The 15427-nt window shown below is 41.2% G+C and overlaps 1 protein-coding gene across 1 annotated transcript in view; it reads left to right on the top strand.

Moving 5' to 3' along the window:
• The window catches only part of COL9A1 (collagen type IX alpha 1 chain), a 102470-nt gene that overhangs the window by 19168 nt on the left and 67875 nt on the right, over nt 1-15427 (top strand). Inside the window, exons 6-10 of the mRNA XM_067543605.1 lie at nt 8803-8886; nt 9625-9645; nt 11080-11154; nt 11614-11649; nt 11777-11839. Of these exons, the coding sequence (XP_067399706.1) occupies nt 8803-8886; nt 9625-9645; nt 11080-11154; nt 11614-11649; nt 11777-11839 (279 nt within the window). The remainder of the gene's footprint in view (nt 1-8802; nt 8887-9624; nt 9646-11079; nt 11155-11613; nt 11650-11776; nt 11840-15427) is intronic.

The following is a 15427-nucleotide window of genomic DNA, read 5'->3' as shown; positions in this document are numbered from 1 at the left end:
ATGCAATTGCTGTGCTGTGCTAAAGTGGAGCCTTGAAGAAGCAGAATCATATTGAAAGAATCTAAGTTTGGAATTCTGCAGTTTATCAGTAAAACCCCATAAAGGGTCCATGCTTCCCTCTTGCTGCTCCGGGCTTCTTTGCCCACAAACCACATACAGCTGCAGCTTTGTGCTTCCCTTACTGCTCTTTATTTACATGCTTGTCTTCCCACCACCAACTATTTACAGGTACAGTCCCAAGTCAGGGGCCAGACAGTCTTCTCCACCTGAGGTTTCTCCCCTTCAGTCTAACTACTTGCCTCTTCTGGCTACTACTCCCACTTTGTCCTTCAGTAAGCCTCTAGGCAGCCTTGTGGAAGCCTTGCTGTGAGCTTTTGTAGGACCTGTCTAACAAGCCTCACAGCTGCTCCTTGTTAGCCCAGTCCCTGTAGGCTCACTCAGCTGACTCCATTCCCCATTTATTTAGGGCACCAGTACTATTTGAGTACAAAGATGTGGGCAGGTTTCTGCACTGCTTGTGCTTGCCCACAGCTAAAAGCCCCTTCCCCCAGCCTCAGGGGAGGAGCAATTAGACCAGACTCAACTAATTATGGGGGACAATGAATTAAAAAACAAGGACAGATGTGGAGATCAAAGAGCTAAATGGAGGAAACCTGAATAGGACACCAAGCAGAGAACTCCAGACAGTGCCTCACTGTTCCTTGAAGGCAACCAAGGAGTCAGCAGACATGGCCCAGAGGAACTCTGTTTGGAGATGTAATCGAACAGAGGAACAGAAGGAGGCCCCAAATTGCAGAGCACCTCCTTGGTCAACTTCCTCTCCTTGGTGTTGGCTACCTTGGCCAAAGTGAGGAGGAGGTTGACAAGGAAGTCCTGTGACTTTGTGGAGCTATGGATGGGGTGCACGTAAAGGAACAGGTGTGGGGAAAAGTACAGCCAGAAGGAGCTAGAACAGGGGCTGCAACCTGGGGCACTTGAAATAGATATGTGCAAAGGTCTCCCTCACTCTGCAGAAAGGACAGGTGTCAGGGTGATGCGTGAACCATGCCAAGTACATGCCCATGCTCACCGTTCCATGAAGGAGCTGCCAACTGATGTCCCCGGCAGGCCGTGGGGTCAAGGTGGAATAGATACTGGCCCACCTGGGGTCCTCGCCTACTACAGGGGGTATCAGGTCCCACCATTTGGTATCTGGGTGCGGTGGGACACGAGGGCGAGGAAATGAAGGGTGTGGAGTACAAGCATGTACAGATGGTCCTTCAGTGCGGTTTGGAAATGGACTGGCTACAAATCTCACTGCCAGCTTGGTGTGTGGGGGAGGGATGGCCGGGGGGGGAGGAGGGGGCTCGCAGGGCTGGGGTCCAATGAAAAGATCCAGAGGGCTAGGATTGAGGTGTGTGCAGGGAGTGCCCTCTCGCAGGACCTACTCGAGGTAAACCCAAGCAGCAGGAGGCAACACTGCCCTCACCTTCTGGAGTATGCACCAGGGAGTTTGAAGGGGGGAGAACCCCATGCGCTTAGCCAGCACCTGGGGATCTACCCTGTCCCCCTGGTCCTAGTCCAGGAGGTTTCTGATTCTGGTGACTCCTGCCAGGACCAACCTCTGTCACACCAAGGGGTAAGAACCAGAGTCAGAGGCCAGAGCTGAAGTCAGCAATCACAGCTGAGGGTCAGTAGAGCTGGGAATAAGCAGGCACTAACAGAGCTATGGGTTTTGAGCTGCCAGCACTATTGCTGCTGCTGTTCTTAAGAGCAGGTCTGCTGATCTGCTCAGGTAGTCTGATCAATCAGGTGATTCTGCTGCAAGCCAACTGTGATTCAGCTGTGCCTCTTTTGCTCACTAGGCAAGTGGCGCTAGGTCAGGGGTGGCCAAACTGTGGCTCGTGAGCCGCATGTGGCTCTTTTCCAGTTAAAGTGTGGCTCATGGAGCCCTCTATGCCCTCCAAACCCCAGCATTCTCCACCTACCAGACTGGGGTGGGGAGCTTGGAGCTTCTGCCCTGCAGTAGGGTGGTGGGGCTAGAGGATTCTGCCCAACAGGGAGGGGAATTTTTGGGGGGTCAGTATGTTTGGCCACCCCTGTGCTAGGTGGTCCCATGCTCAGCTGGAAACCCTAATAATCAATATGAACATAACAAATTGGTAATCTGACAGGTCCCATCTAAGTTACCTGCCCTTCCTACCATGGGATCCTCTTCAGCTTTTTTATACACTTTAGTTGCATACAGACCCCTCCATCTGCATTTTCTGAGAGCAGGAATTTGGGAGTGTAAGCACTTATTCCATTGCCATTATCCTAGCAAAGATCTGTTCTAATCTCCTGAGAAAGGGGCTCAGTTAAAGAGCGTCTTGCTTCCACGTTTCCTCCAGAATATTATGAATTCTCAGGCCTTAAAAGTCAGCATATCCAAAGGCAGGGCCATCTGAGCTGGGACCTTTATCAGTGTTTCTAACACTTGTAGAATATATTTTTTCCCAGATTGTTTCCATTATAGGACAATCCCATTAGCTAAACTTCACCCAAAGAACTAAAACTTAACGGAGAGTAATATTTCTCTTGTATGAATGCAATTAACACAGGGTAAAAGAAATTGGAACACAGAACATACCTACAGTGAAATCCTAACTCCACTTAAGTCAATAGGAGCTTTGCCATCAATTTAAGTGGGGCCAGGATTTTACCCCTAATTGTTAAAAGAATGCTTATGCATGCTTAATACATCAAATACATTGTGGAAGAACAGTTGAATAGTGGACAAAATGAACCCTTCTAATATATAAATCCCCTTCTTAATGTAAGGACACCATTTACAAGAGTTTGGTTTGGTATAAGTTCCAATTACTAAGGCTGCCATTGACTATACTGGGAGCCCCAGGTGCATATGGTGAGAATCTGGCCTTAACTTCATTCTGTGATTACTCTAATTGAGCCACTCACGTTTCTGAAAACTCTCAATTTATTTTGCTCATTTGTGCTGGTAATTTCCTTTTTCTAATTTTTCCCCCTGATATTTAGCATGTATTTTCCTCCCAAGATACTCCCTTCTCACACATTCTGAGTGTCCAGCTAAAACACCCCAATACAAAACACTGATTTTCTGTAAACTACATGGAAGATTGTATTGTAGGATTATACCGTTACTCTCATGAAAATTGTCCTTATGTAACTCACATTAAAAATACCACAGTTTAGGATAGGTATCAAAGAATTCATGAAAGAACCCTAGGGGGCTGCTTCACAGGTCTTGTACACTGATGTAAAATCAGTGATTTTTAAATTAGAGGAGCATCAATACAGAATGAGAGGATCTCAATACAGATCTGCTGAATTGTATTTTTACAGCTGTATTACCTTTTGAATCACCCACTAGATGGCAATAAAACCAATGAGGCCTGGCACCCACAAGTCAATTCACTGAACAAGTAGTTCAACAGATTATAGAAAATGTTTTAGATTTATTCTAAATGCAGTGGAACACATTTTCTTAAAGCATATTATACAGCTAAATGTTTCAATGAGAATCAGTTCTCGTGCTGTTGTACAGGAAATGCTACCTTGGAATCTCAGGCCCCATTTTGATCCCATCAATGCTTAATCTACCTCAGTTTTTGCATAGCACAGATAAAACACTAGCATTTTTGGTTTGTTAATGTTTTGCAAAACAGTTGGCATTTATGGGTATTTCCAGATAGCTTAGGGGATGAGACCATGTACAGATAAATAGAACTAGCCCAAGTTATATATATTTGCTATTTGGGTAAAAATAAATAATAAAGTAACTTCCCTAGCAGTCTTGGAAAATGGATGTTAATCTATTAACCCTGTAATTCCTAAAGCCACTAAATTATTGCATTTATAAGACCCCAATCACTATAATACCTAGGCATTGTAAAATGTTCTGCTTTGCATATGGCTACAAAAGAATTGAGAAATGAATGGGTTGAAGCAGACCCTGGGCTTGATGAATTAATCCGCTGACATTAGGGCCAGTTAAATCATTTTCATCACATACCCATAATTCTATAATACAGGCATATGAAATTAGATATTCTAAATCAATTATAGTAAAGATGAGAGTGACAAGATTTGTTTTGTGTGTGTGTGTATGTGAATATATACATATATATATAAAACACAGTAAAATTTTTATGGTAAAATCACACAGCATATACTGCATTTGCTTCAAGTATAATATTCGATAGATAGAATGATTCATACATGAATCTTTAGCTAACCGTAATTAATTTTGTATGCAACTTTATGCAATTTTTTTTTCAGGTATGTAATCCCCTTGACATTAATGGGGTTGCTTGCATGAATAAGGACTATTCACATGAGTAAGGCTTGCAGGATTGACCCCTTATTTTCAGTTTTTAAAATGTATTTATCACCATGGCTCTTTCACATATAACTCCATTATCCACTGCTAAAAAACACAAGAAAATAGTGAAATGAGAAAAACTATTTTACCAGGCTTAGTTTACATTAGTTCTGACATCTCCATGTTCTTTGCTAAGTACCTCAGTTCTGCATTTCACCCTTAATAAGTCTTTGTGCTGGTATGTAGGGGAAGAAAGTATGACAAAGTATCCTCATTTGTATGCAAAACACTCTCAAAACATTTATTTGATGCAAGGGAAACAGTGACACCCTTCATGTCATCTTTACCTGTTCATCAGAATATAATCCATGGTCAATTTGGTTATGGCAGCTTGGTTATGTGGGAAGAGACCAGGAAGCAGGGCTAGGCTGCAGCTGCTCTCTAAAAACTCTCTTTTCTTTAATAGGCTCCAAACCAGCTGCAGCTTTGAACAGCGATTCACTCATATTAAGCTTTTCTTTTTTTCATTTTAAAAAACTGAAACAGCCTATATAACCCTATTTATACATTCCATCCAAAAAGAACATTAAGGCTGCAAAGTCAAGTATTCAAAAGTTAGGAAATGCCAGAATTAAGGTTCCCAGTGCCTTGCCAGTGCAAGGTTGCCTTAATTTGTATCTCCTTCTCCCATTGCCTTTGGGAGTCTCCATTATGATATAGTCTTGAATTACATGATCATTTACTATTTTTCCCACAGAACCCCTGCCTCATTCAGTTATTAGTTATTCAGTGTTTTTGTTTAATGTATACCATCCAAACTCTGTACTAAGTCTCTCTCGCTTTATCTATATATAGATATATTAATTTCCTCATCTGCATTTTTGTGGTGCTCTCACCATAGTATTTGAGTTCTTCACAAAAATTAATGAATGTATCTTCACTACAACTCTGTGAGATTAGGTGCTATTATTATCCCCATGTCAGAGCTGGGAAACTGAAACACAGAGCGATTAAGATCAAAATTGTCAAGTATCTGCCAATTTTGGATGTCCAACTGAGATACTGAGGGCCTGATTTTTTTAGAGTGTTTAGCATTATTTAGCACTTTATATGTTCAAAGCACAGCTGCCATTGACTTCCGTTGGAACTGTATGTGCTCAACACTTCTGTACATCTGTCCTCCACGCTGGGCATCTAGAAAAAGAACACACAATTAGTGGCCAAATGTGAAAATTTTGGTTTAGGTGACTTGTCCAGCATTGCATATAAGAACTTTGTGGCAGAGGCAGGGACATAATCCAATTCTTCAGAATAACACTCAGCTGCCTTTAATTTAAAAGACTATTCTTTCTCTTCCTAAAATCCTCTGTCTCATTCACTACACACTTTCCAATTTCTGCAATAAGTGAGGCAAGGGTTCTACAGACAATAGTCTCCTTCAGTACACAACCATGAATCATTCCAAAAGTCCTGTCTGTCTTGTGCACTAAATGAGGCAGGGATCCCGTGGGGAAAAAAATAGCACGTGATCATGTACTTAAAGACTGTATTATCATGCATGCACACAAGGGCCCAAATGAATCTTGTATAAGGTAACCCTTAATTCTGGCATTTACCAACTTTTGAGTGTTTTGGCTTTCCAGCCTTAACATTCATTTAATGTAGTTTTTTAATGGTTTTTTTTTTAATTGTAAAATAAAACAAAGTTCCAACACTCAGAACCAACTTGGGTCATCATCAGGGTTCAGACCTATAGAACCATAGCACAGATTTCTACCACTTGATCTAATAGCTTACCGTTGCCACCATTTACTCTATCTTCTATGTGGACCATCCACTAGAGAGAGGCTGAGAAACACACTTTGCTAGCAGGTTTCACAGCTATTTGCTGACAGCAGGGGTTTTTAGACACTCAGGATGCCTGGGTTCAGTTCCAGGTTCTCGAGTGGAATGTCCTATAGTAGTTATAGAATCTTCTGCCCCATCTACCCCAGCCTGTTCGTGTTCCCTTTCCTCCTGTTCAACCACCTGCCCATTGGTTCCTGCCCTTTCCCCCTTTTCTTTTATACAACCATGCACCCAACCCCTCAGCTTCTTCTCCCCTCCTTCTTTGCTTCTATCTGCCCCCCAAATCTTCCCAGCTCCTGCTCCCCATACTCCTATCCAACTCATCCTAAGCCATAACTTCTGACCTCTCCCTCCCTGCACCTATACACACCCATGCACCCCAGTTCCTGCCATACTCCCCTCTGCTCCTATCCAAATTTCTACCCAAATAGTTAGTTTGACAAAGCTATTAAAAACAAGATCTTATAAAGAAAAATGTCAGGCGGCGTTACCAGCTACATATATGATATCAAAAAAGGAAACTCTTTGGAATATCAAGATTGGTTAATCTCTTGATGCCTAGAATCAAGATTTCCCTTACTCTGTTTTGGGATACATTGAAATCACAGTCAAAAAGTGTAAATGTGAATGCTGAATGTCTTATTTTTATTATTTTGTGTTATAGCCTTACTAATGTTTAACTATAACTTACGTCATGCAATTATGTACCAATGCAATTGGCTTTGGTTAAAGCAAGCAGGAAGGTTCCAAAAAGATTGTTGGAGAAGGGAAGTAAATAAGTGACTCACAAATGGGGAAGGAGAGACAAATAAATAATGCAGAACAAGTGAGAGAGCACCTCTGAAATGTGGAGTGTCATGAGCAGGAAATAGAACAAGCTAGTTAGGAAGAAAGTGGAGTAAGGGAGGTAGGATGGATCAAGTCTGTGGAGAATTTTGAAAACCAAGAGGGGAGATTTTAAATTAGATTTAGAGATACATAAAATGCCAGTGAATGTGACAGAGATTGGGGACTATAGCGTAACACCTTTGAGAAAGAGAGCAGTCTAGCCACTGCATTCTGAAAACTCTGAAATCTGCAGAGTAAATATAGAGAACAATAAAGATGATTGCAAGAATTTCAGTAAAGGCAGAGTCAAAGTAATGCAGAATTCTAGCAATTTTCTGTAAGTGGCAATTGGCAAACTTCATGACATAGATGTGATCTGTGGTGATTGTAAAGGACTTCAATCTCTGAACCATTATGAACTACAGTATATGGAGTAACATGGAAATGAGGAAGTCCACATAAGAAACTAGATAGGAATGGAGAAATTTAAGAATGAGTCAAGGGAGATGTAGGCTGGGTCCTATCTGCATAGAAATTATGCCCAGGATTGAAGAGAACAATGAGGTGTCCCAAAGGGAGCAGAAAAGAAGACCAAGAAGTCTTGAGGCATTAAACAGTGGCAGGGATGAAGAGAACATGTTACATCAATCAGCAGTAAGAAATAGGAGCCAAACCAGGAAATGAAAGTCCTGAAGACTCATACTTCTTCCTTGAGGTTCTCAGGAAGGCGAGAGCTCCACCTTTTGCATACTATGACTACATTTTACAACAGAAAAAAACTTCATGCTTCTTCCACCCCATTCCGTCTAGTCATAAAAAAGAGAGGATGGTTGTGATCCTCTTTACCTGTTTGCAGCCTCCAATCTGAGAAAACATGGGTTAGACCATTCATTAGCTTCATGACCAGAAAGATCACATAAAATGAGATGGGAGAATGATCTAAGATCTCACAAAAAGAAATATGTATATGTAATAATATAATTTACATGGATGCACCTGCATTTAATGTACCATATGGTACATTATATACCACAGGACATACTTCTAATGCTATTTATTTAATCTGTTCACACTGTCATTTCCAGCAGAGGGTTTCTAAAGTCCACTTTCCTCATCTGTTCAGACATGTAAAGGATCAGTTGTTAGTTTCTTGGAGGCAAACGGGTGGTTTTATTTTGGGGTTATTTTACAGAGCTAGTGTGAAAATATTGAAGAAGATGTGAAATCTCGCAAAGGTATATCAGCCCTCCCAGAATGTTTCTAGTGTACATATGATTCAGGTCACTAGAATTCCACTTATTTAGACCTTCAAATCTTGCATTCATCATCAGACCTGTCATTCTTTATCCACAACACGGTCTAATGCTAAGGAAATCATTTTGTGAATGTGTGTTCATTAATAAAACAACTTCCACAGCATAATATAAACATGAAAGAACACTTGTCCTTGGACATGACCAACTGTAGACTTCCTTTTCCCTTAATTCCTACAACAGATTTTATGCCCCTTTCTAAATATACAAACAGACACTAAAGCAAGGGAAGAGCTGAAGGTAACTAGCTGATCTGTTCTAAACAAGTAAGCTCTAGTACCTGATGCCATTCAGTTGTTGAGCAGCTGCTGGGTATGCTTAATGTTCCAGGAACCATGTGTTATATATCCCATTGAGTATAATCATATCTCCTGTTTTCCACTACACACCTTTTAAAACCCAGAGATGGCTTATCCGAGCATTCTTGTTATTTAAACCCTGGCAAGTGTAAACATCTGAAATAAATTAATCACATTTTATTCCCTTCACTAGTTTGAAATCCAGTGGATGCTGATTCACTGCGACCCTCTGCGACCACAAAGAGAAAGTTGCAATGAACTTCCAGCCAGGAGATGGGTAAGGGGCTTGCTCAGCCTTACATTCCTAATGTTCATACTATCATGGGGTCTGCATCTTCAACCTTTTCCTCTGGGTTGCTGGCAGTTATCAGTATCCTCATTTTTCGTATGGTTATAGATGTCTATTTTTAACTTATGTGTCTGGGATTTGGTGCCTTTCAAGACAGACTCATGGTTGTAACCCTTCTCTTGCTTTCTTACCAAACTACCTAAGGCAGAGAAAGACATTTTAAAGCTTGGGCCTCTGTAAGAAGAGGGGCTCTTTGCAAGTACCACAGCCTAGCTTTGCTTTGCTTTGCTTTTCTCACAGAAAGTTAATAAAGTTAAGATTGCTGTTGAGGACCATGATCAGAGCAGCAGCAGGGCAAAGGGTTAAAGGAGCTCGTGTCATTCAATACCCTCCTTTCTAGCATTCAGATTTCCTCCAATCCCCATTACCCTCCTCTAAGGCCATTAATAAACAGAAGAAACTGATGCCTGTAGCAGGGCTTACCTTTCTGCTGCTGCTAGTGGAGTCACTTGGGGGGTGGGGAGGAATTGTTTGTCCTGCGGGTCCTAAAATCCATCAAGAGCAACAGAGTGGAAAGCATTGCTCCTCAGCAGAGAAGTGACCATGGCTAGCACTGTTCGGGGCAGGGGACCCTTACTCCTAGGGGTTTTTCTACAAATTATGTGCCTTTGCCTGGCTCAAGTAAGTTGTTCCTGACTTTTATTATACATTTCTTATTCATTGCAGATAAACCAGACCACTGCGGAGGTAAGTTTTAAGGAAAGGAAACCTGCTCAGTGCAAAAGGCAAGGGTCTATACAAAGTCCCTGGGAAGCTAAGGACAATCTCCTGTCTGGGATCTGTCCGACGCCTTTCCAAATCCAACTGTCTCATGGCTGGGATGTTTTATCCCAGCAAAGATAGCTGTAACTGTATTTTTTAAAACTGAAATCACATTAGCATTTCTAAAGTGGAAAAGATAAGTTAAGCAAAGAGATGTAGATGCAATGGTTGCAATTGCTTTGAACAGAATCTTTCTGTGCAACGTGCCAATGAGCAGTGGTATGGCAGGGTTTAAACAGCAAGTAAGAATATCCTCAATTTCAGAAGAATTTGAGAGATTGCTCCAGGAAAGCAATGTTTCCAAAGTGTCAGTAATGTTGGAAAAAGAGCAGAAAGGCCAGGGGCTATAGCTAGGGCTGCCTGAATGGGACTAGAGATTTCAGACTCTGGCAGATCCTGCAGGCTGAGTGCATCACCTCCTCCTGTAGGGGCTTATGGTTTCACTCACAAAGCCTCTATTGTGAGGTTTGCTTTTCCTGGCATTTGGAGTTCAGTAATAAAGAAAACAGTGCAGTATGTTATAGAACTCGAGATTTATATACATTCTTTTGAAGAATGCGTTTCTTTGCGTCTCATCTGTATGCACTGCCTGCTAACACCCCTCTCAGGAGGCCAGCCTTTGGAGAAGGCTAATTATAACCAGGGTTATAGATTTTAATGCACTTGTGAGGACAGGTAACAGGAGTTTTCTATAAGGGAAAATGTTATTGCAGTGAATACGTTAGTAATAGCAGTGAAGGGCTGTATTTATTTTTCCTTAACACAAACTCTTAAGAAAAGTCTTTTTTGTTTAGGCTGAATGGTCTTGTTAGAATAGGTGTGATGAATTTCAAAGCTTTATTCAAAAAGAACATTATTATTTTTCCTTCACTGTTTTTATGTTGATTTTTCAAGTGCTGGGCTAGTGAATTTCTGATGCAAATATTATCCCCAAATCTTTTGCTCTGCAAAGCCGAGATTGTACTGTACAGTTACACAGTGAAATACACACTAGCATACCTGTACTTGTGCAGTAGGTGAATGACAATAGTGAGGACGGTGGGAGTTTTTGACAATTTGTAATCCTGGTTCAGATTGCAATGGATATTTTGGCAGTCACTAAACAAGGGGGAACGCTGTTCGGTGGGTCAAATATTACAGTTACTTTAATAATCAGATTCAAGTGAACAACTGTATGCTCAACTAAGGGCCCTGGTGATTGAGTAGCCCACTTAGAAGTCTTTTGGAGTTCTTTCCCTATGGGCTGATTGGTCTCCTCATTCCCACACTCCCTCATCCCCACACTCCCTACCCCAATTTGCTACAGGTTTTCTGCAATCTGCCCATTGTCTAATTTCTCTTTGTTTTATTCCTTGTCAGAGAGGCCCACCGGGTCCACAAGGCCCCCCAGGTCCACCAGGGCCACCAGGAGTTCCTGGCATCGATGGCATAGATGTAAGTGTCTCCTACGCATGAATCACCACAGCAGGAAGCTAGGAATGCCTCTTGCACACCACTGAATTATTCTTACTATTAGTATTTAGCTTTTGGGATCATTCGAATTTGGCAGCACTCTCTGGTGTCCTTAATAACCTGCATAGGGATTATTGTTCAGCATCATCCGAAACAGTAACTGGAGGAGGCATCCTGGTAGTCTGTAAAAAGGATGATATGGGATTATTTATTACAATATGTGATAGGAATCATATGGGATTATTCTTGATAATCTGAAAGGAATTTTATAGGATTTTTTTTGATGGCATATAGCAGGTATTTAGGAACCATATGGGATTATACAATAGAAATCAATTAGGGATCATTCCTGCTAATCTATTCAATTAACATTTTGCACATGGGTTTATTAGTAACTCTAAAGGCTGCTGACTGAACCATTTCCCTTTTACATCCTGTTAGGGAGACAGAGGTCCTAATGGCCCCCCAGGTCCTCCGGTAAGTGATTTGCATTGCTTTGCATTCGATCTTGCAACAGGATCAATCCCAATCTTTTTATCGGATCTTCTCAGCTCTACTTGCTTCTCACTCTAAAGTATGCTGTTTGTCCATTTGAATCCTGAAGGGTCCGGATGGTGATCCAGGTAAACCAGGTGCCCCCGGAACACCAGGAGAGCCAGGCGCTGATGTGAGTAGACTTTACTTTCTCTGTCTTTTTTTTTCTTTTTAGAAAAATAATTAGTTCTTCTAGACTATTTCTGTAGCGAGGTGACCTCATTCTAAAATCTCCAGTTTAATCATAGCCCAGATGGCCCGCAGTGTGTATGTGAGTGAAGGATCTTGCTGCCATTTGAAAGGCTGTCTCTGACACACCCAGGGCTGGGATGAAGGTGGTTAGAGAGGCTGGGCACATCTGGACTGATGATTCCAGCCTTTCCTCGGGTGAGAACAGAGCAAGGATTGTTTGGCATTACAGAGCAGTAGTTCTTAGTCCCCCCCCCTTGCTCTCGGGTGGAGGGTGGGGGGGTGGAACTAAGCTGTGGCAGAGAGGAGACACTGTCAGAGGGAAACAAAAGCTATTGGGAAGGCCCAGGTGAAAGTCCCCTGTGTATGTGGCTGTGCACATCCACTTCATCTCCGTACAGACCCGGCTGCCGGCCACAAGGGAAAGGGAAGAGGAGGAGCTAAGCAACTGCAGTGCACGTGCTGTGTGTGGGCCAGGTGGCTGCAGCAGAGAAGGGTGCCCTCTCCTGCCCGGCCCTAGGTCCAGCACGGGATGCTTTTGTAAACCAGGGCGTGCAAGTTGCCCTCCACGCCACTTGAGGAGTCCAGGACCAGGGTTAGGGAACCAACTGATAGGAGCCAGGCCAGAGGCATTTGCAGGCAAATGAAAGCCAAACAAGATGAACCGGGTCTCAGCAGCAGGCCCTGCCAAGCATCATCTTACACTGGCTTCTCCCTGGGTCCTGCTTGCAGCAGGGGTTCTGGGAGCAGCCCAGGGACTCAGCTCTGCCCTGCTCTGGGATGAGAAAAGGAGAACAACAAAGGAAGGCAGAGAGATGCTTTGAATTTCCCCTAATGGCCAACAGGGAAGAGTGAGACCTGGCTCTTGAAATAAGCAAGGAACCACCACCACGACTGAGGAACCAGCCACAGATTGACTTTGCACTGCCTGTGGAAGCATCGCAGTCACTTTTCCCATACAAGACTATGAGGGCAATTGGTGGCACTAACAGAGAAACTACCTCTTAGAGAACTTTGAGACAAGCATGAAGAAAAGGAAAATATCTGTGTGAGAGAGCCTCAGCCTAAACATTACTCATGCAAGAAACATAGTAGCATGTGAAGGAATAAGTTTAAAATGTGATCCAAAACTCTGGAAATCAAGTGTTGTTTTGAGTCATGCTCCATGAAACAAACTGGTCTTTTGTTTGGTTTTTGAAATCTGGAATTTACTACTGAAGAGCAAACTTCTTAATATATTAGAATAGCAGTGGATTGTGAAATAAATCACAGCAGATTGAAAGCTCATGCATGAATTTAACAATATGTCACATACTATGAGCTCAGTCAGGAATGGATATTTTTAAATCTTCCACCCTCCAAGATGAACTGGAGAAAAATGTATATAACATATTTTTCAATATTTTCTGGTTATGAAGCTTTATACTGGCACGTAAAGCACTAATCTAATCTTAAAATGTTACGCCTTAAATGATAACCATGGACTATGAACACACATAGTATAAGAAGTAAATAACACTAGTTTCTCATTAATTTAAGATAGAATTCTAATGTAGTGTATAATGTGAAGGGCCATGTTGTAACATATAGTTACAAAATTGTTACATGCTTTTAAGTGCCCTATGGAAACAATGAGATTCATTTTTTACAATGTAAATGAAGGAAGAGACTGATTCTGCAAGTTTTTTCAAATAAATATTTTAGTCATCTTAATATAATTTTAGAAAAACAAAATGTAATATGAATTCATTTAAATACGCAAGCAGTTGATTGATGGTCTTTATTAGTGTTGCTTAACACATTCCTCTCATTTTATATTATATAAACATTTCCCCAAAATGGAACTTTTATTCCTCAATAACAATACATGACCTTGTAAGTGCAAGAAAACTATTGTTATATCACATTTAGGCCATCCAAATTTGAGACAGCTAGCTAGATGGAACTGTGATAAAGCAATGATTATACTTAACTGTACTGAAGCTTGTGGACAGACTTTAACTGTGATCCCAAGAGAAACAGATTCTCAAGAGAAATAGAGACTTGAATATATGTTATTCTGAAGCAAGGAGGATTTCAACCCACTCCAATGACTGTTACTGCCCTTGTGACTTTGTTTCTCTATGGGGAATAATACAAAGGCCTAAAGAACTAAGGTTCAAGGGAATCTAAGGGAAGCTAAGACAAATCCCTTGTAAAAATATACTGGCACTATCTTATTCATACATCTGGGGAAACTTATTATTGTAGTTCTTTGCTACAATGGAGTAATCATATTGGTGCTTATGTCTTAGGCAAGGATTTAGCACATTAATGTGTATCTTATATAAAAATTGACAGAAAAATAATGTGTAGTATTAAGACCTGACTCAACAATTTAAGTGGTGGAGAGATCATTTAAACTACATGTGTTTTATGGAGGTGCTAAAATTCTCTTGAAAATGAAACATGTCGAAAGTTGATTGGGTTTTTTTTGTAAAGGTCTTCTGCAAAAATGAACTAAAAACTCCTATTAAAAAACTGGTTAAGATCCCAAATCCATAATTGAATAGGGACTTGATCATTCCAAAACTCACATTACTTTTAGTATTCCAAATTGACTTCACTGAGTTGTCCCCTCTCTGTGCAAACTGAAAAACAACCAGCAAAGACCAAATATAAAACCAAATATCTGAAAATCTTTTTCTCCTTTACATTCCTGCCAAGACTCAATTTCTGGATTCTTTGTTTTCCTTTCAAAACAATTCAGTCACCTAAACCACATCATTTTCTTGAACTCCTGTGTTATAAAATAAGAACGGCCATACTGTGTCAGACCAATGGTCCATCTTGCCCAGCATCCTGTTTTCTGACAGTGGGTAGTGCCAGATGCTTCAGAAGCAATGAACAGAATAGGGCAATTATCAAGTGATCCATCCTCTGTCATTCAGTCCCAGCAAACAGAGGCTAGAAACATGCAGAGCACAGGATTGTGTTCCTGACCATCTTGGCTACTAGATATTGAAGGACCAATCCTCCATGAACTTACATAGCTCTGTTTTGAACCCAATTATACTTTTGGCCTTCACAACATCCCCTGGCAACAAGTTCCACAGGTTGACTGTGTGTTGTGTGCAGAAATACTTCCTTATGTTTGTTAGAAACGTGCTGCCTATTAATTTCACTGGGTGACCCTTGGTTTTCATGTTATGTGAAGAGGTAAATAACACTTTCTTATTCACTTTCTCCACACCATTCATGATTTTATAGACCTCTATCATGTCTCCCCCCCTCCCCTGCCTCTACTAGTCATCATTTTTCTAAGGGGAACAGTCCCAGTCTTTTTAATCTCTTTCCATATGGAAGCTGTTCTTCTTTAGGTGCTTTTGATGCCCTCTTGCTCTTGCATATACTCCAGTCTTATTGAGTGACTGAAAAAATAGTAAAATGTAAATATGTTTACAGTTGAAGACTACACAAATTGGACTTTATATGTTCATTGTGCATGGAACTGTCATGGAATTAAAAATACCATATATCTGGGTTTTTCATT

This window comes from Emydura macquarii, unplaced genomic scaffold (genome assembly GCF_026122565.2).
Source record: "Emydura macquarii macquarii isolate MOO-44397 ecotype Brisbane River unplaced genomic scaffold, CSIRO-AGI_Emac_v2 contig_924, whole genome shotgun sequence".
Taxonomy (NCBI): domain Eukaryota; kingdom Metazoa; phylum Chordata; order Testudines; family Chelidae; genus Emydura; species Emydura macquarii.
Note: the sequence above shows the minus strand (reverse complement) of the source record. Positions and strands in the feature narration are given on the sequence as shown.